Source organism: Carassius carassius, chromosome 31 (assembly GCF_963082965.1).
Source record: "Carassius carassius chromosome 31, fCarCar2.1, whole genome shotgun sequence".
NCBI lineage: Eukaryota > Metazoa > Chordata > Actinopteri > Cypriniformes > Cyprinidae > Carassius > Carassius carassius.
The window spans coordinates 21,727,435-21,750,597 of NC_081785.1; the positions used below are offsets into that span (position 1 = coordinate 21,727,435).

Consider the following 23,163-nt stretch of genomic DNA (forward strand, 5'->3'; position numbering starts at 1 on the left):
GAACACTACAAGACTGATCTATGATAGCTGTTTAACAGCAGTTTATATATATATATATATATATATATATATATATATATATATATATATATATATAACATGGCATAAAATGAAAACATATAGCCTATATATATTCGTGTGTGTGTGTGTGTGTGTAAATAAAATGGAAATAAGCTTCTGTTTAGCAGAAAGTACTTATTGTAAAAATAAAGGTCTAAAACATGAATCAAATTTTCCCATTCAAAAAGATTTCTCATGAAAGACAAGCTTGAGTTTGGAGGGATTTTAACACTAAATCAGAGCAGTTTGAATGCAGTCAAACACTAAAAAGAAAGTATTTGCTGAATCTCTTCATCAGAAATTCAAAGCAGAGGCAGTTCTTCATCCAGAACGAGCTCTGTGACTGCAGTCCCACCAAGAGGGGAAAAAACAGACACGAAAGGTCACGTTTACCCAAAGAGAGCAGGACAACTCAGAAACACTTTCTGCCTCTCTGTGAAACACTTAGAAACCCTCGAGAACTAGTTCTACCCCAGAGGACAATATTGCTCACAGGTCGCTGTTTTATAGCTCAGGGATTCATTTAAATATCAAACTTTGTCTCGGGATCGTTTTCTCAAAATTCTTTTGGTGAAATATAAAGTAAGTGTGTATCTCTATAAAATTCAAGTGGCTAGCACAGATAATATGTTCTTGGGAGGATTTGATGATACATACTGAAAGTTGAAATGTATAGCTTGTGACCACAGCATGAGACGTTGTTCTTCTGAGACTCCCGAAGAGACGAGAGTTTCGTGGGTCAAATTTGTTCTCCTTTTAATTAGGTTGTTTTCATGGAGAAATAATTGGTATATTTGTATATATAAGTGATTTTTCTTCCAGTTGAACATTAGTTCGGAAAAGTAGAATGAAAATATGCATGTTATTTACAGAAGGGACAGGCTGAAATTGATCCTGCATGGGTTAAAGAGCAGCTACTGCGGTGAGACGCGTGTCAGTATGTCATAGCCCAAGGGTCAGTGATCAACACTGCTGTTATTCCCCCAGAGTCTCTCTCTGTGTGGACTGATATGACATTTACTGTCTATCTGTTTATTCAATCAGCAGTGACTCCTGCTTGTGTTTGATTGTCCCTCTGTGTATTTGTGTCTGTGTGTGTGTGGGTGGCTGTGTGTATGTGTGTGCGCACTCTGACCTATTTTATTAAGTATTCCTAAATGTGGCTTTGTGCTCAGCAGACGTTTCTAATTACATAGACACATCCTTCTTCACACGAAATATTAACATTCTCAAATACGAATATAGACCCTCATGCATTCCCTCGCACATACAAAAACACTCTCTGTCCCTCAAAGCATGTGTAGAGACAGACTCAAGCAGCTTTAAAGGCTTAATGAAGTCTTAATGTTCCACACACACACACACACACACTAAAACCATGGCAACACTGTGTGCTCTGCCAAGAGTGAGGGTGTATGGCCGTGCTTCAGCAGGTGTGTGACCTAGATTGTCTTTGTGAGAGAGAGAGAAATGAAAGGACAGAGGGAGAGGAGAAAGTGTGTGTGTGTGTGTGTGTGTATGTGTGTGTGATCACTGTTAAAGATGCTTCCAGAGTTTGATCATGTGTTGAATGTGACTGTCATCACAAATGTCACCAGAAGGGCCATAAAACATGAAATCACCTACATTGTGGGAACCAGTCAACGGTTCTCAAGAGAAAAATGGCTTTTTAAAGCACTTATGGATGCTGGTTTCTGCCACAGAGTAGGGCTGCACGATGTGTCGTTTAAGCATCGATATCGCGATGTACGAATCCACGATAGTCACATCGCAGGATGTGCGATGTAGGCTGTCGTAGTTGATCTGTTATTCATTAACTGTACGGGCCAGCTGCTCCCCGGCCCTTGACGAATGTGATTCGCAGATTAATTGCACAGCTTAACCATCATAGAGTGAAAGGTTTTTCATTGACAGGACTGAAAAACACATGCAAGTTTAACAGGGCAGAGAGAGAGAGAGCGCGAGAGAGAGAGCGCGAGAGAGACAGAGAGGGAGAGAGAGAGCGCGCGCGCGCGAGAGAGACAGAGAGAGACGGAGAGCGCACGCGAGAGAGACAGAGAGAGAGAGAGAGAGAGAGAGCATGCGAGAGAGACAGAGAGAGAGAGAGCATGCGAGAGAGACAGAGAGAGAGAGAGCGCGCGCGCGAGAGAGACAGAGAGAGAGCGAGCCGTCTTCAAACAACAGGAGCGCTGTCTTGCTCTCTCTCCCTCCCGCATATTAATTAATTGACGCGATGGTGTCGATGTTTAAATCATTTAAAATGAGAATGTAAGTGTGCTCACCCCATTTTTGTTTGTAAGAAAAAATATCGCAATATATATCGCAGAAAAATAAAATATCGCAATGTCATTTTTTCCCCAATATCGTGCAGCCCTACCACAGAGTTACAAAAATTAAATAGTACAGGGGTGTGATTCTTCCGGAGAAATCCGGAAATCCGGCTTTTCCGACCTGAAAATGATGCTCTCGTAAATCAAGCAAAAAAATTTGAGGGGGTTTGAGGTCGGGGTGTAGGCGGTTGTGATGGGTTGGGTATTGGTAAACATAATGATCGCTCACCGCTGTCAACGTTTTTTGTGCCTTTGAATCATGTCGTCATGTCACTACACAAGTAGTCCAATAATTTGTCACGATTGAACTTCAAAGTGTACGCGCACCGTTGCACACACCCAACCATCTACTCACGTGAACAGCTTCAGTTGACTGACGAAGACCGTGAACACGGGTGATTCATGTAAGCAAATCCAATAAATTGTCTTTCATTTTTATATGCAGGTCTAGTAAAATTTGACCAATCAATTTATCACTTTTGTCATGATTCCATAACATTAATGTTAAATGATTCTGGGCTAATTTAGCAAAGTAACGCCATGTTGCTTACTTCTAGCTAGAAAGTTTAGCAGCTTCTACAAGGCTCGAAATTGCCAACATTTTTGTCGCATATGCTCCTGAAATTTAATCCGTGCGACCTCAAAATATATTTGGGAGTAACGTTATATGCACGGAGCATATGAGCATATCTGTCCACTAATGACTCGTCCGATTTGCGAACTAATGACTCCTTTGAACCGATTCACTTTAATGAATGCTTAAATCTGATCTGGGTCGAGTTTCCCGATAACAATGTATCTTAGCTCTGAAGAGCGCTCTCAACGTGCAAGGTTATAAACGCTCGCCGCTATTCCACGCGCTTTTCCCAAAAACTTTACTTGACATCAACGCGTTCTACGTGCTACTAAAGAGTCACTGTCCATTCGTGAAATTCGTGCTGAAATATAACCTATGGAATCGTATTCTGAACGTTCAACCTAATAATCGTCTTCTGTTGTGAATTAGCAATCATAGAAGTCTATAATAAAGCACTGACAAAATGGCTGAACAAAAACACAAGAAAAGATACCTTTCAAAAATAGAGAGGCAAATAAAGATGTTATTTTTAATAAATGTAAAGGACACCATAGAAATAAGGAAAAACAAAACATCTGGGAGGACAAGAAATGCCCAATAAATGGCTAGTTTTCGTGCACGTCAGCAGCAAGTTATTGACAGATTTTTTGGATTTCATCCCTATTTTGCCCAGTCTTTGAAGGATATTTCCCACATTACTCCTTTTATGATTTTTTTTGTTGAATCATTTAATTTAGATGTGTATTTAAATTTTTCTTCCCTTTTTTAATTATTTAATTTATAAATTCATTTAAACAAAAAACAAGTACAATATTTTTTATTAATTTATTATTATACTATATAATTATGTCACTGTGTGCGTGTGTTGGGGGGGTAAGTGCACCTTATAGTTTCCTGCTTTTTCGTCCTTTGTTGATCACACCTATGATAGTAGTAGGGCTGCACGATATTGGGAAAAAATGACATTCCGATATTTTATTTCTCTGCGATTATATATAGCGATATTTTTCTTACAAACAAAAATGGGGGGAGCACACTTACATTCTCATTTTAAATGATTTAAACATCGACACCATCGCGTCAATTGATTAATATGCGGGAGGGAAAGAGAGCAAGACTGCGCTCCTGTTGTTTGAAGACGGCTCGCTCTCTCTCTGTCTCTCTCGCGCGCGCGCTCTCTCTCTCTCTGTCTCTCTCGCGCGCGCGCTCTCTCTCTCTCTCTGTCTCTCTCGCGCGCGCTCTCTGTCTCTCTCTGTCTCTCTCGCGCGCGCTCTCTGTCTCTCTCTGTCTCTCTCGCGCGCGCTCTCTGTCTCTCTCTGTCTCTCTCGCGCGCTCTCTCTCTCTGTGTCTCTCTCGCGCTCTCTCTCTCTCTGCCCTGTTAAACTTGCATGTGTTTTTCAGTCCTGTCAATAAAAAACCTTTCACTCTATGATGGTTAAGCTGTGCAATTAATCTGCGAATCACATTCGTCAAGGGCCGGGGAGCAGCTGGCCCGTACAGTTAATGAATAACAGATCAACTATGACAGCCTACATCGCACATCCTGCGATGTGACTATCGTGGATTCGTACATCGCGATATCGATGCTTAAACGACACATCATGCAGCCCTAGATAGTAGCCTAATTCTCTAAAACTCTGTTTCTGTTGTCCCAACTTTATAGCTCAAAATATTGACTTTTTCTTGAAATTGTGACTATTTCTCTCAGCTGTAACTTTATTTCTTGTGACTAAGACTTAAAAGGGTAGTTCATCCTAAAATGTCATCATTTACCCTCATCATATCATATACCCTCATGTCGTTCCCTTAAAATGGAAGTTAATGCTTACCAAAACTGTTCGGTTACTAGCATTCTTTAAAATGTCTTTCTATATGTTCCACAGAATAAAGAAAGTCATACTGGTTTGGAATATCTTACATCATGACTAAACACTCATTTAGATGTAAATGTGGGTTGGCAGGTTTTTTAAATTGAAGCTTTATAACAAGAAAATGTAAGTGTAACTGTAATTCAGTGTGTAGTGAAAACAAGGAATGGAGTTTAATTTATACGGACTCTGGCTGTAGATAAAGTTTAATTTGTTTGGGCATTCCTCAAGTGGAAAGGATTCGACTGATGGTGCTCTGAAAAGTGAATAGACATATGCACGGAATTAGAGATAATAAAAGTGCTTGGGTGGGTCCAATATCCTTGCTCTTAATAAGTGGGTGTGACTTGTCTTGTCCCTCCCACATACAATGGTTCTGATGCCCATGCCTCGCTAATTAAAGGTTTGAAAGTGAGAGTTAATTACTCACCCTCATGTTCTGAAGATGAGCGAGGGTCTTATGGGCTTGGAAACTACATGAAGATGAGTAATTAATGACAGAATTTTAATTTTTGGGTGAACTATCCCTTTAATTCCTTTAAGAAATATTTATTATTGTTAAGTGATTGATTTCTAACCAACTTATTTTATAACTAGCCTATGACAACAGTCACAAAATGGTTAAATATCCACCTGGTCGATCACTACACCTTGGTTTCTTTTATGTATAGTATTTTATAATATTCTGTTTGTTGCAAAATTGTATCTGTTAGTATGTGCATGTGTTAAATGTGTTTTCTGTGCCTAGATATATGTCATAGTGAAGTTGATGTGCTGTTTGTTTGTCCTTTCTCTGTCTGCCTCACTGACAGAACAGAGTCTCAAACCACAGTGTGGTAAAGGTGTGTAACTGTGTGTGGTGTGTGTGTGACAGTGTATGTGAGTGCACTGCACACAGTAGAGTGTCTAAAAATAGTTTGCACGCGTTCTGTTTGTCCCCTTAACCTCCAGCTCTTGGTTTATGAGTCTCACACACACATAGTCGGACTGGCACTCAGTACTTGTGAATTGCGGTTTTGGATGACTGATGTTTGGCTCCTCGCAAGCCATCACATGCATCAGGCCTCTGCAGAAGCACACACAATTTTTGGGGACTTTCCACGGATTTCTGTAGTTTTTATAATGAGCTAATGATATTTTCTATTCCTTTGGACATAAGCGTAACCCCAAACTTTTTTTAATTTTCATCAGGACGTTATTTATTATGTTTATTAAGTCATTTTCCACACTGGCTGGACATTTGGTCCCCACAATGTAGGCTAAACCTGACCCCCACACACATGCACATCCCAAAACACTGTGGCCACATGTAGATTAGGTTTCACTTGAGGTTACCTCAGAGACATGAACATTTTTGTGTTGCATAATACACACACACACACACACACACACATGTGCACACACACAAAACAGACAGCCAGACAATGGAAACTTTGATTGTGTTGGCCTAGTATTTATATAAATCAAAACCATGCATAGAGAATATGACTTAATTAATGAAATAACTAAATTCTCACAAGCTATCTACACACTCTCTCTCTCTTTCTCACACACACACACACACACACACACACACACACAGTTTGATGGGTTTGACATGCTTACTCTTTATTTCACTAGCTAACCAATTCATTGAGGTCGATGACTTGAAATTTTTAATTTCCCTGTTCTTGTAGTTAAGTTTTTATTTAATATTCATTAATTATTTGGATGCATTACGGTTGATAATGAAGAAAAAAAGCTGCATTAAAGAAAAAAATTTCATCAAAATATGGTTCAAAAGTTTGAGATTTTAAAATGTTTTTGAAAGAAATGCTCACAAAGGGCGCTTTTATAAACAAAAAAAACAGTAAAAACAATAATATTGTAAAATATTATTGCAGATTAAAATGACTGATTTATGTTTAAATATATATTCACATGTAATTTATTCAGCTGAATTTTAAGCAGCTATTACCTCAGCCTTCAGATTACATGATCCTTCAGATATCATTCTAATATGCATATTTTGTGCCCAGTAAACATTTCTTTTATTATCGTAGGCAAAGCAGCTGTGCTGCTTAATATTTTTTATGGAAACTATGATTTTTATTATTTATTTATTTTTTTCAGAAAACTTGAATTCTTAGATAACATTCAACATGTACACACTACTGTATGTAATTCACCTACTACAAAGAGCATAGGTCGAGTGTGTGTGTGGGTGTGGGTGTGGGTGGATGGATGGTGGAGTCAGGCTGAACTCTCCTAATCTAATAATAAAGAAAATTCACTTATTTGATTATTTACAAATAAATAAACCATGAGTTCAAGACTGTCTGGTCTTGAAAAGTTCGTGATAACTCTGTGGATTTATGAAGTGATGAGACTGATTGGTTGTGATATGTGTTTTACAGCGATTCCGGCCTCTGATTGGTCAGTCATGCGTTGGAGGCTGGACGGTGGTGGAGTTCATCTCTGACAGACAGCTGGAGTTCTACACTGAACAGGAGGAGCTTCAACCATTCGAGGTGTGTGTGCGCAAGTTATTATTCAGATTCGTCTGTGTGTGGGTGTTTTGTTGTTGCCTTTGTGTAACTATGTATGATTGACATCCATTAAATAACAGTGTGATGAAATTATAGCCCACTGCATATAAATGTAGAAAGTTTAGGAAGAAGTTATCTTCTTAAGGTCTAGTCATTGCCTCTTTATGCTACTTGAATTCTGGGAGGTGAGCTGTTGATCTACTTAGACATTGAGTGTTTTATGGCATCCATAAAATATCAATATAAGAACCTTACATATAACGAATAAGAGTGAAGATATGCTGATATATATATATATATATATATATATATATATATATATATATGATTGCATAGAGCTATATTTTAATGTGTGAAATAATTCATTTAGCCTTTTCTCACCTTTTCAGTTTATTTTGAAACAGAAATTTATTAAATACAGTTGTTTTGTCAGTAATAAAATTCTTTCTATTATTTATGCTCTCTCTCTCACTTGCTCTAGGTTTTACATTTTTGCTGAAGATGTGATTTGCGTCGTTGCTTTCTCAGACATCCTCATAAAAGTGCTGTGTATGATGACATTTCCCAGTCATTACTGGTTTAATTAGTCTGTGTGTTTGAAGTGCTGGTTGGCATTTGTGAGAACGCCCTTAGGAATGCATGTCCCTGACAGTCTGTTTAATTGCAAATTACCATTTCATCCTATGGCAGTAAAAAAAAATGTGATAAAACTTGTTGAATAATGAGATTTCCATTCACTAAACGGCTGAAAGTCATAGCTTTCCAGGGGAAACACATTTGGAAAATAGCATTATGATGTAAACACAGGAATATAGATTTCTATAGTAATATTTCTATGTAAACTACAACCTCTAACAGAGCAGACAGCAGAGTATTGAAAGTAAGGCTGAATTTATAGTCTTCAGAGGATGTTATTCTGTAGTGTTTATGTAGAATATTGTGGAGTATGTTTTGTGTGTTCAGAATATGTCCTGTAGTGTACAAATTACAATAACATTCAAAAGTTTAGGGTTGGAAAGAGTTTTAAAATGTAAAATAACTGCTTTCTATTAATTTTTTTTTTTACAGTTTGATTTATTCTTGTGATGTAAATCTGAATTTTCAGCATCATTACTCTAGTCTTCACTAGTCTTCAGCCTGCATCTGAGTAACAAACTATGTAGAAATGAACAGATGAACTGTGTTCATATTTATAAGCCCTAACAGTCAGTAAACGACAGGTGCGTGGAAATGCTGTTTTGTACAGCAATACACAATACACTGTTACAGTGGTTTAATTGAAAGAATCTAAGGGGTTAATGGTAAAGGGAAACCCACCACTGAACGTGGAACAATAATCCAAATATAGTCCAATATAGGATCATTTTGAAAACGTCATTTTAATCAGGAGTTTAATGTTTTTATCTTAAATCTAAAAGTTGCAGGGTGTGCTGAATATATTTTGGGGGTTAAATATTTTTGTAGTGTGTAGTGTATGTTCGTTTTAGAGTGTTTTAGAGCTTATTCTCACAGTGAATCTAGCAGTGTGTGTTGTTGTAAGGGGTGTAATTAGCCGAACACACATGCTCCTCACTCTTTACATACTCCTGCAGGCTGTGTTTGTTATCATAATCACAGGCGCAATCATATAATTTAGTGCAGGAGAAGACAGTGTGACACACAGGACTGTTTATATTCACTGTGAGCTGTGGAGAAACACTTGAACACACGCACACACACACACACCGCTGCATCATTTCATCACTCCCAGTCTCTGATGCCTGTGGATGGATGATAAAAGCGAGACCCCCTCTCTTTCATCTCTGTGTGTGTGTGTGTGTGTGTGTGTGTGTGTGTGTGGAGGCGGGACTGAAGCTGTGAGAAAGAAACACAAGGCAGAGGGAGGGAACACATTAGAGAAAGAGAGAGAGAGAGTCTGGATAAAGCACTAGCACAAGACACTGATGTGTTCTGAATGCTGCAGTTCTGTCAATTCTGTGAGGATCAGCCTCTAAACACATAACCCTCCTCTACTCCCACATTCTATTCTATTCTACTCTGTTCTATTCCATTGGACTTTATTCCGTTCTATTCAGGTCCACTCTAATTCTGTGCAACTGTACTTTACTACATTCTTTTTTTTTTGTTATATACGTGCCTGTTTTCAGCTTTTTTCTATTTAATTCTATGCTACTCGGTTCTATTTGATTTGTTTGTTGTTCTTTGCTCACTTGTACACTCATCTGTGCTCCTCTGTTCTTGTCCATTCTGTCTATTCAGCTCTACTCCAGTCTGTTCTATTCTATTTGATTTCTATTTAATTATACTGTACTCCAACTGTACAGTGTGTAATATACCGTTTATTCTATTCTGTGCTATTCTATTCTATTTTAATCTACTCCACTTTGCCTAAACTTTATTTTATGCTTCTCTATTTTATTATATTCTATTGTACCAGCCCCTTCAATTTAATAGATATGAACAAATTGCCAAGTTTCTACTATTCTACTGTTCAGGGGTGAATTTCCCAAAAGCATAGTTGCTAACTAAGTTGCAATACAATTTCCCATTGCCAACCAACTAAGTTGCTGACAGGTTAGCTTTTGGGAAACGCAGCTCTGTTCTATGCTGCTGTAGTTCACTCTATTCTATTCTACGTAACTCAATTTATTCTGTTATTATGTCATTCTATTCTATTCCACTTTATCTATTCTGGTTTACCCCACTTTGCTCTACTCTTTCATTATTCTATTCTATTGTTATATTCTATTTATTCCAGAGTTCTACTCGTACTGTTTTGTTCTGATCTATTTGTGCTACACTCTGTTCTGTTCAATTCTGTGTTTCACTCTACTCTGTCCCATTCTAATCTAATCTACTGTACTTGACTTTGTCCCCCCCCCCCCACTTTTACTCTATTCTACAATATTCGAACTGAACTGAAAAAAGCGACACACCACACACAATATGTAATGCCCCTGCTCCAGACCCCCCACACTTCATGGTCCTTTTTTACCTGCACATAGCACATACCGAACCGACCCAGGACCCTAAACGGTGAACCGAACCGTGAGCAATCTTATCCGTTATTCGATTCCACTCTTGTATTCTGTTCTATTTTATTCACTCTACTATTCTGTTCTGTTCCCTTTATGTTTAACTTTACTCTTGCTCTATTTACTATACTGTGTTTCTCTCCACCGCTCTGTTACCCACAGCTCTGAATGTTGAGCTCTGAGACGTGAGTGAATTACTGAGCAGCCTAGAGAGAGAGAGAGAGAGAGAGAGAGAGAGATAAAGGTGGAGAGAAAGTGTGAGACAGATCTATCAGGGAAAATGGAGCATGGACAGAGCACTGTGTGTATTTATTGCTGTTTCCTTGACAACTCAAAGCTGTGTTTTTACTAAGCACATGTCAAGGGGCCAGTCTGAGGGTGTTTGTGCGTGTGAGAAAGTATGTGAGTGGACGAGTAATGAGATGTGTGTGTAGAGGGAAGGATTACGCACTGTTGACTTGTTGAGCTGAAATGGGAACAGTGCAGCTGTTTTTAGGAAGCTCCAAACATTGTGTTTGCCTGCGCGAGTGAGTGTGTGTGTGTTCTTGTGTATGACAGAGATAGACTGAAGTAAGTGAGAGAAGGGGGAGAGGTTTACTGAAGGGAAAAGCAGGCAGAGTGGTTTCCATTAGGCTCTGTGGAACACTTTCCCTTTTGAGGCAGTGGTGAGAAAGACACTCAGCTGTGAGTCAGCAACACACACACACACACACACACACACAGACTTCTGAAAAGCTGCTTTCCATCTCTGTTTGACATACATTCACAGTTATTTTTCATTTAATTTACTCTTTTTATCTTAAAAATAAAAAAGATAAAGATAAATCTTTCATTTATCTGTGTGTGTGTTTATCTACTCTTTAGCTTAAAATTTCATTTAACCTTCAAAAAATAGATAGCTCATAAATTTGTAATGATGTTAGTAACAGAGAAAACAATCTAATATTAACAATAATCTAACTGAAACAATCTTTCTATATTAACCATTAACTGCATGACCAATATGAAACAGCCATTAGCTTTTATAGTGTGATGTATTATGTATTTATGTATTTATATATACACACACACACACACACACACACACAGCTATTGCAAACAAAAATATTAATATAAAACTTGCACTTATCATTCAAATAAATTCTGGATAATTTTTTTTTTACTTAATTATGATATAATGTACAGTGTGTTCATATGGTAATATGGACAACAACACAATCCTCTCATTCAATTTAAGTTAAAGTTTGTCATTTCTGTGCCACTAGTTTCAACAATTATGTTTGAAGAAATGACTTTCAAACCTGTCTGCTATATCGGTCGGAGAATCAGACCTCTGGTTGAACTGCTGTGTCAGTGCAGCATAGGAGGAAGTATTTAACAGGGAAAAAATAGCCGTCTTTGCTGGCTTTCAATTATGTTTAGTGAAAAGCTGTGAGCTTTGTAGGGATCTATGTTCAGTGATATATTCAGACAAGAGCGCTTCTCTCTATCTCTGCTCAAGCACTTGTTGTTCTTCTCTTACTGAAGGACAGGTCTTCAGACTCCTGCATTGATTTTTATGAGCACTCTTTCTGTGTGTGTGTGTGTGTGTGTGTGTGTGTGTGTGTGTGTCAGTCTTCTATCGCTCCTCTCTCACTCGCTCTCCTCTGTTTGTCATTATCTCATCTACTTCATCACCCTCCCTCTACACATCTCTCTCTTCTGTCCCTCTCAATCAAGCCTTTCTGTCTCTCCTCCTCTCTCAAACACGCACATCTCCCTCTCTTTTCTTCTCTCTCTACTCTCAAATTTGAATTCAATGAAGCACTTTTCAGCATCATCTATTTCTAACCCTCTGTGTGTGTGTGTGTGTGTGTGTGTGTGTGCTTGGCTGTTCTCTCTGTAGGAAGGAGCATGAGCTTGTTTGTTCTCTTCCTGATTCTGTACATACATACATACAAGCTCATCTTTTACACTAATCTGTCTGTATGTCTGTTTCTCCCCCTTCTTCTTTCTCTCTCTCTCTGTCTCCCCATCTCTCTCTTCCTGATGCAATAGTTGGATCAGCCTGATGTCTCTCTTGAACATGTTGCAGTGGTGATGCTTTGGCTGTGTGCTAGACTGAGGTCATCTCACTCTTCGTGTGACGTCTGTCATGTCCCGTCCTTTCTGTCTCTCTCACACATAGACATGTTACTAAACCGTGGTTGCCGACTGAAAGCAACCATGCATCCATCAGTTCTGTTTGGTGCAGCTGGGTTTGTGTTTGTGCTTAATTTGGATTTTGTTGTGTCTACTGTAGGATAAACGATTTTGTAGCTCCATTAGATCGATCAACTTTGTGACATTTCATTTGTTTACAGGCTATCATGTACTACATAAATACAATATCACTGTATTTCTGAATATGCCATTAACTGCTTTCATGTCAAAAATTTCATTTCTGTAATGTGACTTAACTCAAGTAAAACAAAAATGATTGCTGTTTGGATTATGGAAAGTAGGCCATGATGGTAGTGGTTAATGTAATATATGTTTCTTGGTTGTCCCTTTTTCTTTATTGAATCTCATCCTGTGGCTCACAGCGGCTGTGGCACGGAAGTGACATGCCATCCACTCTGTAAAATTTTTATTTTTGTCTTTTATGCTCACTAAAGCTGCAGTTATTTAATCAAAAATACTTAGAATTAATAAGTGTTTTTTTTACTAATAATTATGATTATTAAAATAACTGTTTACTGTAATAACATTTTTTATAGTTTAGAATGTCACATGATTCTTTATAAATCATTATAACATGCGGATTAGGTGCCCAAAAAACATTTCTTGTTATTATGTTGAAGAAGGCTGCTTGAGATTTTTGTGGAAATCATTATACATTGAAATTATTAATAGAAAGTTAAAAACACAGCATTTATTTGAAATATATATATTTTTGGTAACAATGTAAAAGTATTTTCTTTTAAATAAATTGAATGCATTATTGCAAGTATTAATTTAATGCAAAAAAAAAATTGAATGGGAGTAATGACCTGTCAGTTTAAATGTTTTTGCCTGTGTTTTATAAATATTAAACTGTTGCATAATTAACTAACATTAAACCTGGTTATTTTGAAGTCATGTGTTTACACTCAAATTATATGTGGCCTAAAAAGCTTGCTTTTTGCCCTTCCAGCCAATGGCATGCATCATACAAACATATATTACTGGGTTAGGCTTCACTATTGTACCCCATATATTCTAAGTGTGAATACATCTCTGTTTTTATACACTGCTATAAGTCTGAATGATTGCCTTTGGCGGTCAACAAAATGTCATGCATGTTGTTAATAAGCCTTCACTTTCCATTTTATATATATATATATATATATATATGCAGCTGGTAGATGCTTATATCCAAAGCGACATGCATTGCATTCAGTATCAGTTCATGCATTCCCTGGGAATCATACTCTTGACCCTGGTATTGTTAGGCCTAAAAAAAAAATTTGTTTGGTTCCGGTTTCCGACCGACCCTGTCAATTTATGTGCGACCCAAATTTATTTTATGAGACTGGGGAAGAACGGTCTTTCACACATCGTTAATTAAATTACAGTTTCCTTTAAATGCTGTTTTACACTTAAGTAATCCGTTAAAAACCATATAGGGGTCAACAATATATCGCGGAACAGAGAGGGCACTGACAACATGCTGACAGACAGGACATTAACATTACCAGCTTACTTTTAATATGAAACAAAGTCTCATTTGGTTATTTCACCTTTCAAATGTGGTCATTTTTTAAAGAAATGTAAACAATAAATACCGTTTTGTGGCTCTTGAATATGTCGAACAGATCGCTGTAAGTTAGATCATCAGTTAAAACTAACTGATCGTCTCTTGCTTCTAATTAATTTATAGCATCAAAATCAAATAAACCACATAAATGAACATCATAAAGAATGTTGTTTGACTACAAAAAGATGTCTGTACACTCCGTTTTTCAAGTTCAAATCCTCCATGTTAATCTACTATGAGATCGCCTGTCAAACTCCCGCTAAGGCTTTTTGTGTGTGTGTGTGCGTTTTGCGTGTCTATGGCAACAACAGACTTTAAACGGGAATACAGAATCACTGTCGTAAAAGTACCGGTACACACATTTAAAATCAGCGCGCGTGTGTGTGTGTGTGTAAAACTGCCACTGGAGAAAAAAAAAAAAAAATAACAAAAAAAAATAAATCCCTACCGACCAATGACCTCAACTGACAACCAACCGGAACCAAACTTTTTTTTTTTTTAGGCCTTAGCATCATACTCTACTGTGTAAACTACATTTATTTTACCTGAAATATTCAAGTCCAGGATTCAATATTAATGGAGATGAATGCTCTTGTGAATAAAGTAGCTGTCATAAAGACAGACATGAACGTTAACATAGCCTTCACATTGAAGGACAATCTTTAGTTGAAATATCCAAATGTGCTGCTAAATTAAAGAATGAACAGAATAAATGAAATGTATTTCTGATAGATCTGTTTTTCTCAGTGTCGTATTCATCCTGTCCTGCGGTGCATCACGTCCTCTGGAGTGTGTTTGAGTCACTGTGTTTCTCTGTATTCGTGCCTTTATCTAATTTCTCATGTGCTTAGGTCAGCCGAGGTGTGTGTGTGTGTGTGTGTGTGTGTGCTCTGTCAAGTTTAGATCTTGTTTATGTGTCTATGTTTAGTAGTTAATGAGTTTATGATCTCGTATTGTGTATGTGTGTGTGTGTGTGTGTGTGTGTGTGTGTGTGTGTGTGTGTGTGTGTGTGTGTGTGTGTGTCCTATATGTATAAGGGAAATGCAGAGATGCTTTTGTTTTCAGAGTAAGTTTGACTTTGTGTATGTGTGTTAGTGTGTGTGTGTGTGTGTTTGTCTTGATTGACAGAATGAGTGAATTTCATTGTTTGGTGAAGTTTAAAAGCAGGAAAACCAGCCCACCAATCAAAGAAAGCCACGCTGTAACACGCTAATTAACCCTAATTAACCTTACCATCATCATTAGCTCAATTTGCCCTTCATCCTGCCCACATAACGCTCTCTCCAATCACACCTCCCTCATCCCCCGTCTTATTATCTCCGCTCTCATTCCTCCTTCATTCGCTACCCCTCCTCCTAAAGGCCAGTGAGGCAGAGCTGCTTGTGTGTGTGTGTGTGTGTGTGTGTGTGTGTGTGTTTTTGTCAAAGAGAGAAATATAGTGTGAGGTGAGAGAGGCACAGAAACAGCAGGGGAGAGAGAAAGAGAGAGAGACTGTGTATGCTTGTGTGAGCAAGACAAGAAAGACAGTCTGAGCCAGAGAGAGAGAGATCAAAACCTGCCTGCGGGTAAATGAATAAATCATGTCTTCCCTTCGTCCTGAGAACTGAAGCACGGATGAGTAATACACACACTCTCTCTCTCTCCCTCTTCCTCTCTCTTTCTCTCTCTCCCCCTCTCTCTCTCTCTCTCCCTCTCTCAGTCCTGCTCTCCTTCTCTCTCATATTCCCTCTCTCATGCAGTCTGCTCTCTTACACACACACACACACACACACACACACACAATGCCTTATGTTTGCTATGCAAGGGCAGATAGTAATCAGAGATGGCCGCTCACTCTCTCTTTCACACACACACACACACACACACGCACACACACATACACACACTCACTGACATTATTAGAACTCCACACACACACACACATGGATCACACCGACACAGCTGGCCAGCTGCAGATCTCATTGCCCTACTGTGGTGAGCTATTATTAATAATGTTTTGTCATTAATACCATATTGATACCATATACTGTAAAAAAAAAAAGACAATTTAGACACCTTTAGGGTTCAAATAATACAGGATTTGATGAAAACATTAAGTTTAAAAATGACCAACCTCATTTCAGCCTTTCAGTCTTGTCAAAATTACACATTATTTATATTCATTTAAAATGTTCTCTCTCTGACAGTAAGTGGTGATTATGGAACAGAAGAAATATATACAAAGTAGCCGTGCTTGTTAGAACGATGAACTTATCCAAAAGACGAACGTTTGCAGGTATGATATATACATAGTAGATCATAAGAATGGATTGGCGTAAATGTAGGCCTTTCATTGACCGTAAACTGTTCTGAAACCACAACCCTGTAAAAGGCACAACAGCGTAGCTTTTACTTTGAAATGTTCAGTGTTTAAAAATCACATCAGGCCATATCACGATTTTATTATTTCTGTCCACAAATTTAAGACCTCTTGAAATAATTAAGATTTTATATGTTAGTGTGCAGCAGACATAATTGATAGCTGTTAAAGGGTTCATTTCATACATATATATTATCATTGGCACCCCCACCCCCCAAATTTTTTTTATTTAGACAAGTTTTTCTTGACCATGTTTCACCTTCTTCGACAGAGTTAAATGGGTCATTATTTGCTGCTGTGTCTTTAAGGAAGTCACAACAGTTCACAGTATTGCTGTGAAAGATTTCTGTTCCCTGGACCTGAGCCTCTGCATTTACACGTGTGTGTGTGTGTGTGTGTGTGTGTGTGTGCGTGCTCTTGTTTTTGTGACGTATCAGGACACAACTCTGTATAATGACATGGGTATGACACAGGTATTACAAGGAGAGGGTGACTTATGAGGACATAACCCATGTCCCCATTTTTCAAAACACTTATAAATCATACAGAATGAGTTTTTTTGAGAAAGTTAAAATGCACAGTTTCCTGTGAGGGTTAGGGTTAGGTGTAGGGTTGGTGTAGGGCATTATAAAAACCATTACGCCTATGGGATGTCCCCACTTTTCACAAAAACAAACATATGAGTGAGTGTGTGCATGTGTGAGAGAGAGAGGGAGGGAAGATCATGATGTCGAATATGGGTCAGAGAGGAGGAATTGGACTGAGGTATTAGACTAGCCAGATGAAGACTGATGGAAGAGAAAGAGGGAGCTCAGATAACTGTGAAAATGTGTTTCAAAGAATGAATTTTGAAATTTTAAGTTTTCAAGTGATATATAATTTCTGATGATTTCTGAAGTGTGATAGAGAAAAAGGCAACAGAGAAGACTTTTTTTTGACAAAGGTCAGAACTCCTGTTTTGATGTAATGGTTTTTTAGGTGCACTCTTGCCATAAATTAATCTATTACTTTTCCTACATAATTTTTATTAAAAAAGATTTGTAAAATATCTATGTAGGAGTCTTAGACCTTTCCAACGATATATAGTTTGTCATGATTAGATTAGGATTTAATTGCAATATAGTGAAGTACACGTAGGCATCCCACCGAGGGGACGGGTGACAGTTAACAGGTTTTAATTGCTTTAATAACCAATTACTTAATTCATACGGAACATAACAATAAAATACAATTATTTCAATGTATATATTTTAGAATTATAACATTTAAATAATTAATGATAAAAATAAATGCAATAAATATTAAATATATTTTATGTATCTATAATAGATGTATTAATTAGAAATAATACATACCTTTTTTTTTTTTTACATTCACTTACATTCAGCAGAATAAAAAAAAAATTGATTTGGTCAAATGCAAAAAAATAAACCTTATTCCTGAGGGGGGGAAATGGAAGAATGCCAGGTGATTAGACAGTGTGTATGTTTCAGGACTCGTGATCTCTGTCAGGTACTGGATGGAAGTGACAGAGAGTGTGATGTAATTTTACATTTTTTTGGAAATATGTAACCTCTGTGTTTCCTGTGTTTATTCGCTGTGTGTGTGTAACAGGCAGAGGTTTTGGGAGTTCAGCTGCAGTTCAGCTTAAATATCCCTCGCACACTACCGTTACATAATTTCCAGTCTTGTGTGTGTGTGTGTGTGTACGGTGAGGAGGTGTGTCTATTGTGTACATGGATGAGTAATGCCATGTGTAATACTCTCTCTCTGTGTGTGTGTGTGTGTGTACGCTGTCTCTCTCTGACATCCCTCCCCCATCTGAAGCTGTCTTGTGTGCAACTGTTGCTTTCTTTCATCTTCATCTTTTCTTTGCCTTCGGTGTGATCATGGCAGATAACATTTTTAGCACTCCTCAAAAAAAGGAAAAGAGAGCCAGCACTTGTTTCAAGCTGTGTTGTTTTGCTGTTAAAGGATGAAGTGGATGGTGGAAATGCAGCTGTGAGAGATGATCCATCTCTGCAGGAACGGGTCCAAGCCTGGCTCAAACAAAACCAATTCCAGAACATTCTTCAGCAAGGTATTCTAGCTTACATTCTCTCTGCTCCCATTCTTCGTAGGAAAGATCTTCGTCGTGCTGATCTGTGTGAGAATCCTGTGATTTGGTTTGTTTGTGCTGTATGTGTTCTGTTAGCACTTGATAAGGTAGTTTGAGTAAATCAGATCAGCTTGGAGTTGACTGTTTGAAGCCTAACTGTCAAACATCTTTGCTCAATATATTCTGTCTGCTTGAGTACACAGAGGATTTTCAGTATCTTCATCAGCGCTCAGCACTCATGTGTTTGACTGGATTTAAACAAAGCTATAATCACAAAAGACCATTAATATGATTGTCTCAGGCACAACACAAGGAAGAGCAATATGTTAAAAATTCTACTGCAAAATGTTACAAGATTCTACAGTTTAAATTTCACATTTATTATTAGTAATCAAAATGATTCTTCCAAAGTTCATTAGCCCAACACCAAAGGCTGGAACAACACAATAAAAGGTTTTGCCATGTTAATCACAGTTTTTGTCCTAACCAGCCACAACAGCTCTACACAACAAATAAAAGGGGATTTTATTTGAGAAATGTTTTCAGTTCCTGTGACATTGTGGCTGAGAACAGGAACATACCATAAAAACTGTGTCTAATCACAAAAATAATCTCAGGTGCTGATTATGTGCTTTGTATAAACTGAAAAGAGGTTTAATTGTAGTTCAATCACTGTGCATGACTGTAATAGGCATATTGAAAGTGACAATGTATCATTTACCTCAGATCTTGAAAATAAAGGAAGCAAATTTTTGTGAACTGTGATAGCCATATAAACAAGCAAGTGTATTCCATGACAGTATTTAAATACTGTATGTAGCCAGTGTGTATTTTTAATCATGTTGAAACGGTTTAGGATTTATTATATAGGCCTGCTAATTTTGTGATGAGTGTGAGACAGTGCTTGCTTATTGGCTTATTAAGATTTGTGATTGCTTTTGTCGTCTTGTCGTCTGGTATTTACAGACAAATTGCTTGTTGCAAGAATGCATTGCATTGTGTCTGGGCAGCATGCAATGTGAATGTGGCTGTTTACAGTTATGTTGCCTTCTTCATATAGAATCTAAATTATGTGCATCACATTTTTGAATATGGCTCATTCAGTTAGAGTTAAGTCTAAAGCATTTTTTTTTTGTAAGATGGCAAATAGCCACAATATGCCATGCATCACTGGGCTATTACCAAGGCTGAAGTGTTTTTAGCGTTAAAACAGTGTTAACAGCAATACAGTAAAAAAAAAAGTACCAACAGAAATATGACTTTTTAAATATTTTTTATTCATGTTATTCCTAACTAATTCTTCTGCTAAGTTGTATAGTTTATTTACGTTACTGGTGCAATAATGTGTAGCACTGGTGCAATTATATGAATTTTGCCACATCATATTATATTATGTTTATTTTATGGGTCAAACTTGGCTCGTCCAAGTTTATCAAATAAGGATCTGATTAATGCACGAACTAACATGTCATCATGAGTGTGTTTATGGTTTGATCTCAATGGTGTGATTTGAGGATTAGAGGGTCATTGTTTTGTTAGGTCAGTGTTATGAATGGTAGTACTTTGATGTGTGTGCTATTTGCTTTTATGCGACAGGTGCTTGTTCTCTAAAGGGCCTGAGAGTAAAAGTGTTCAGACAGGAGTCCAAAACCCAGTGGCTGTCTGGAGTCATCACACATCACGACCAGAACAACAGAACTGTAGCGGTCATGACCGACCAGGTGAGGCCACATAAACACACATATATATCAGGCTGTGTATGGTAAGATAATGTAAAAATGTGTTTTACATGAAGGATTTTTTAATATTCAAAAGGTTCGGGAGATTGTGAATGTAGATCCGTCGCTGGTTCAGATGATGTTGCTAGATGATATCACCCACTCCTTGCTGATGGGAGACAACTCAAATCGCAAGCCACATATCACCAAGATCAACAGGATTTTTCTTGTGAGTACTGTATTTTGTGAGTTTGTGTGCACATACTAATTTAGCAACAAAATTGTCCCCAAAAGTATGGCAAATGTGAAAAAAACTTTCTTTGGAGACATTTTTGAAGCATGTCTTCATTCGGGGGAAAAAAGTGTTTTCAGTCAAGGATACAGAAAAAAAGTTTTAGTATTTATAATTAGCTTTAGTACTAACTTATAGGGGCAGAAGTTTGTGACGTGTCCTCAGTTAGATAAAGTAAATGTTTAATTGTGTCTCCATTACCTCTTTTGTCTTTTAAATCTTTTTCCAGGGCACAGGAAGCATATCAAACAACAATACAACAAATGACCAGGTAGAGTCTTTAAAATCTTTCCAAATGCATAACAGCAGTATACAGATATAGCCCCTAGTTACAAAACACACTCTGTCTCTCTGCTGAAGGTGTGCAGCTCCAGGCCGGTGCAGCAGCACTCTGAGATGACCACACATAACTGCAGCATGGAGGAGGATGAAAAAGAAGGCATGAGGGTCGAAAAGAGGAGTGATGAGAGAAGAGGTGAGCTGTAGCCATGGATAATGGTAATGATGATATTAGGAGCTCCACCTGTGTTAAATTACATTTAGCTGGATTCAGATTTATGGCATTAGCTTGATATGGAGTGCTGAGTTTTTCAAAGTGTCAATGAGAATATTACATGTACTACAGTAGCTGTGTAACTCTTTCTAAATCAGCATTATTGATCTGTTATTTTCTTAGATACTTCCAAATCTAAAAACAGTAATGGTGAGAGAAAAAGAAGGAAAGAAGATGAGGAAAAAGATGACAAGAAGAGAAATAGATGTGGTTTAAAGAGGTTGAAAGCAGGCAGTGTGTCCGACTTGTCAGAGAACAGTGATTCCGAAAATTCCAGCTGCAGAGTGCAGGAATCATCCTTGGATTCAGGATCAAAGAGACAGCCAAATCAGCGTTACACTTCAAAAAGGCCATTGGACTGTGAGGTTCACCCCTCCCATAGAATCAGGGAACCTTCGCCCAACGAGACTCAGAAAATGGGAAAAACTTCTCCATCCAGTTCCCCTAGTGCATCCTACAATGGAGCACTAAGGGGCACTGATGCACTTGAGTCTGTTGCTCCTGTTAGTGGTGGGAAATCAGAAGAGAAAGGCGATGTAGTAATGACAGAAATAGAGGACAGGAGTGAGGGGGCGTCTCTGGAGGACTCTGAGGCTGTGTCTGCGCTTCTTGCATCCCAAGAGAGTGAGCAGCTGGTCTCCATGGAAACCACATGTGTGCTGGTACCTGCATCACCTCTGGAGTGTGAAGGAGCAAGAGGTGAGCATGAGTTGTCAACGAATGATCCAGAGGTCAGAAGGTCAGAGTTCACCCACTCAGAGTTTAATCATTCAGAGGTCAGGAGGTCAGATTTTCCCCATTCTGAGGCCATTACCTCCAGCAGTAACACTGCAGTCCCAGTAGAAGAGGAGCCTAGAGGACCACCGCCTTGTTCTCCAGTCGTACCTTGCAACAAAAAGGAGGATGTGGATTCTAAACAGAGTTGTTTGCCAGCAGCTGTTAATGCAGAATATGGACCTGTAATCTCCTTGGAAGCTAACCACAAGCCTAGTGTGCACACCAGTCCTTGTTCCTCTCCTGAGATAATTTCTAAACCTCAGATTCTACGGGAGATGTCCAGGGAGAAGCAGAATGCATCTCTAGAGATGGGCCTGTTGAAGGACGGCACTCATCTAAATAAATCTGTGGACAGAACTCATAGCAGCATTATAATGGCACCCAATCTCAAAGTGACCTGCTCCACAACTCCAGTCCTGATTCAGACTCCTTCTCCAACCCCAAACGGATCCAGAACCCCAACACATTCTCCTCCTTGTATGCCTAATCGCACTCCTACTCCTGATAAGTCCACCAAAAGTCCCCTCATTGTGGACAGGAAGGAGCCCTTCACTATCTACAGAGATCCAGCATTAATCAGGACGGAGCTTGAGTCCCACCCAACCTACAATCAGCCCCCTCACACGCCCCCAAACCCCAAACACCACCTTAAGACGCCTTCTCCCTCCTCCAGCTCTCCTAGCCTTATGCCTGTTTCCTCCCACAGCAAGCTACTGAGTCCCTCTCCTCGCCCTGCACACCTCTCACCTATTACACTCCACTCCCAGCCTCCCCTCTGTTCCCAGAGTACACCCCACTCAACTATCCCTCATCCACACCTCCTCCCATCCCTCCTGCCTGCACTGTCCCGGTCTGCCTCACTCTTGACTGGACATCCTCATATCAGAGCCCTGGGACTTCCCCACCATCCTTTAGCCCTTCCAGGGAACCCATCTCTCCTGGGCCAGACCTCTGGTGCAGCTCCTCTAGCACCTCTTGGTCTCTATCCCCTCCTGTGGCCTCCTTTCCCCAACGGAGCCCATAGCTACCCTGGACTGGGCCTGCAAGCATCCAAATGGACCCATCCAGATAGTGCTGGCATCTCTGACAGCAGCATGAGGAGTGTAAGTCACCTCACACACTTCTAGCATGCACAGACTCCAGATACTGGAGTGAGTTAAGATATTAAGCCTGGTCAGAGCTGTGGTCACTCATGTTGCTCATGTGACTCC

The 23,163-nt window shown here is 38.7% G+C and overlaps 1 protein-coding gene across 1 annotated transcript in view; it reads left to right on the forward strand.

The window, feature by feature from the left end:
• The window catches only part of LOC132111773 (probable JmjC domain-containing histone demethylation protein 2C), a 62,145-nt gene that overhangs the window by 27,413 nt on the left and 11,569 nt on the right, over positions 1-23,163 (forward strand). The window contains exons 3-9 of the mRNA XM_059519364.1: positions 7,232-7,345; positions 18,489-18,594; positions 20,209-20,333; positions 20,428-20,559; positions 20,852-20,893; positions 20,983-21,097; positions 21,299-23,055. Coding sequence (XP_059375347.1) covers positions 7,232-7,345; positions 18,489-18,594; positions 20,209-20,333; positions 20,428-20,559; positions 20,852-20,893; positions 20,983-21,097; positions 21,299-23,055 — 2,391 coding nt within the window. The remainder of the gene's footprint in view (positions 1-7,231; positions 7,346-18,488; positions 18,595-20,208; positions 20,334-20,427; positions 20,560-20,851; positions 20,894-20,982; positions 21,098-21,298; positions 23,056-23,163) is intronic.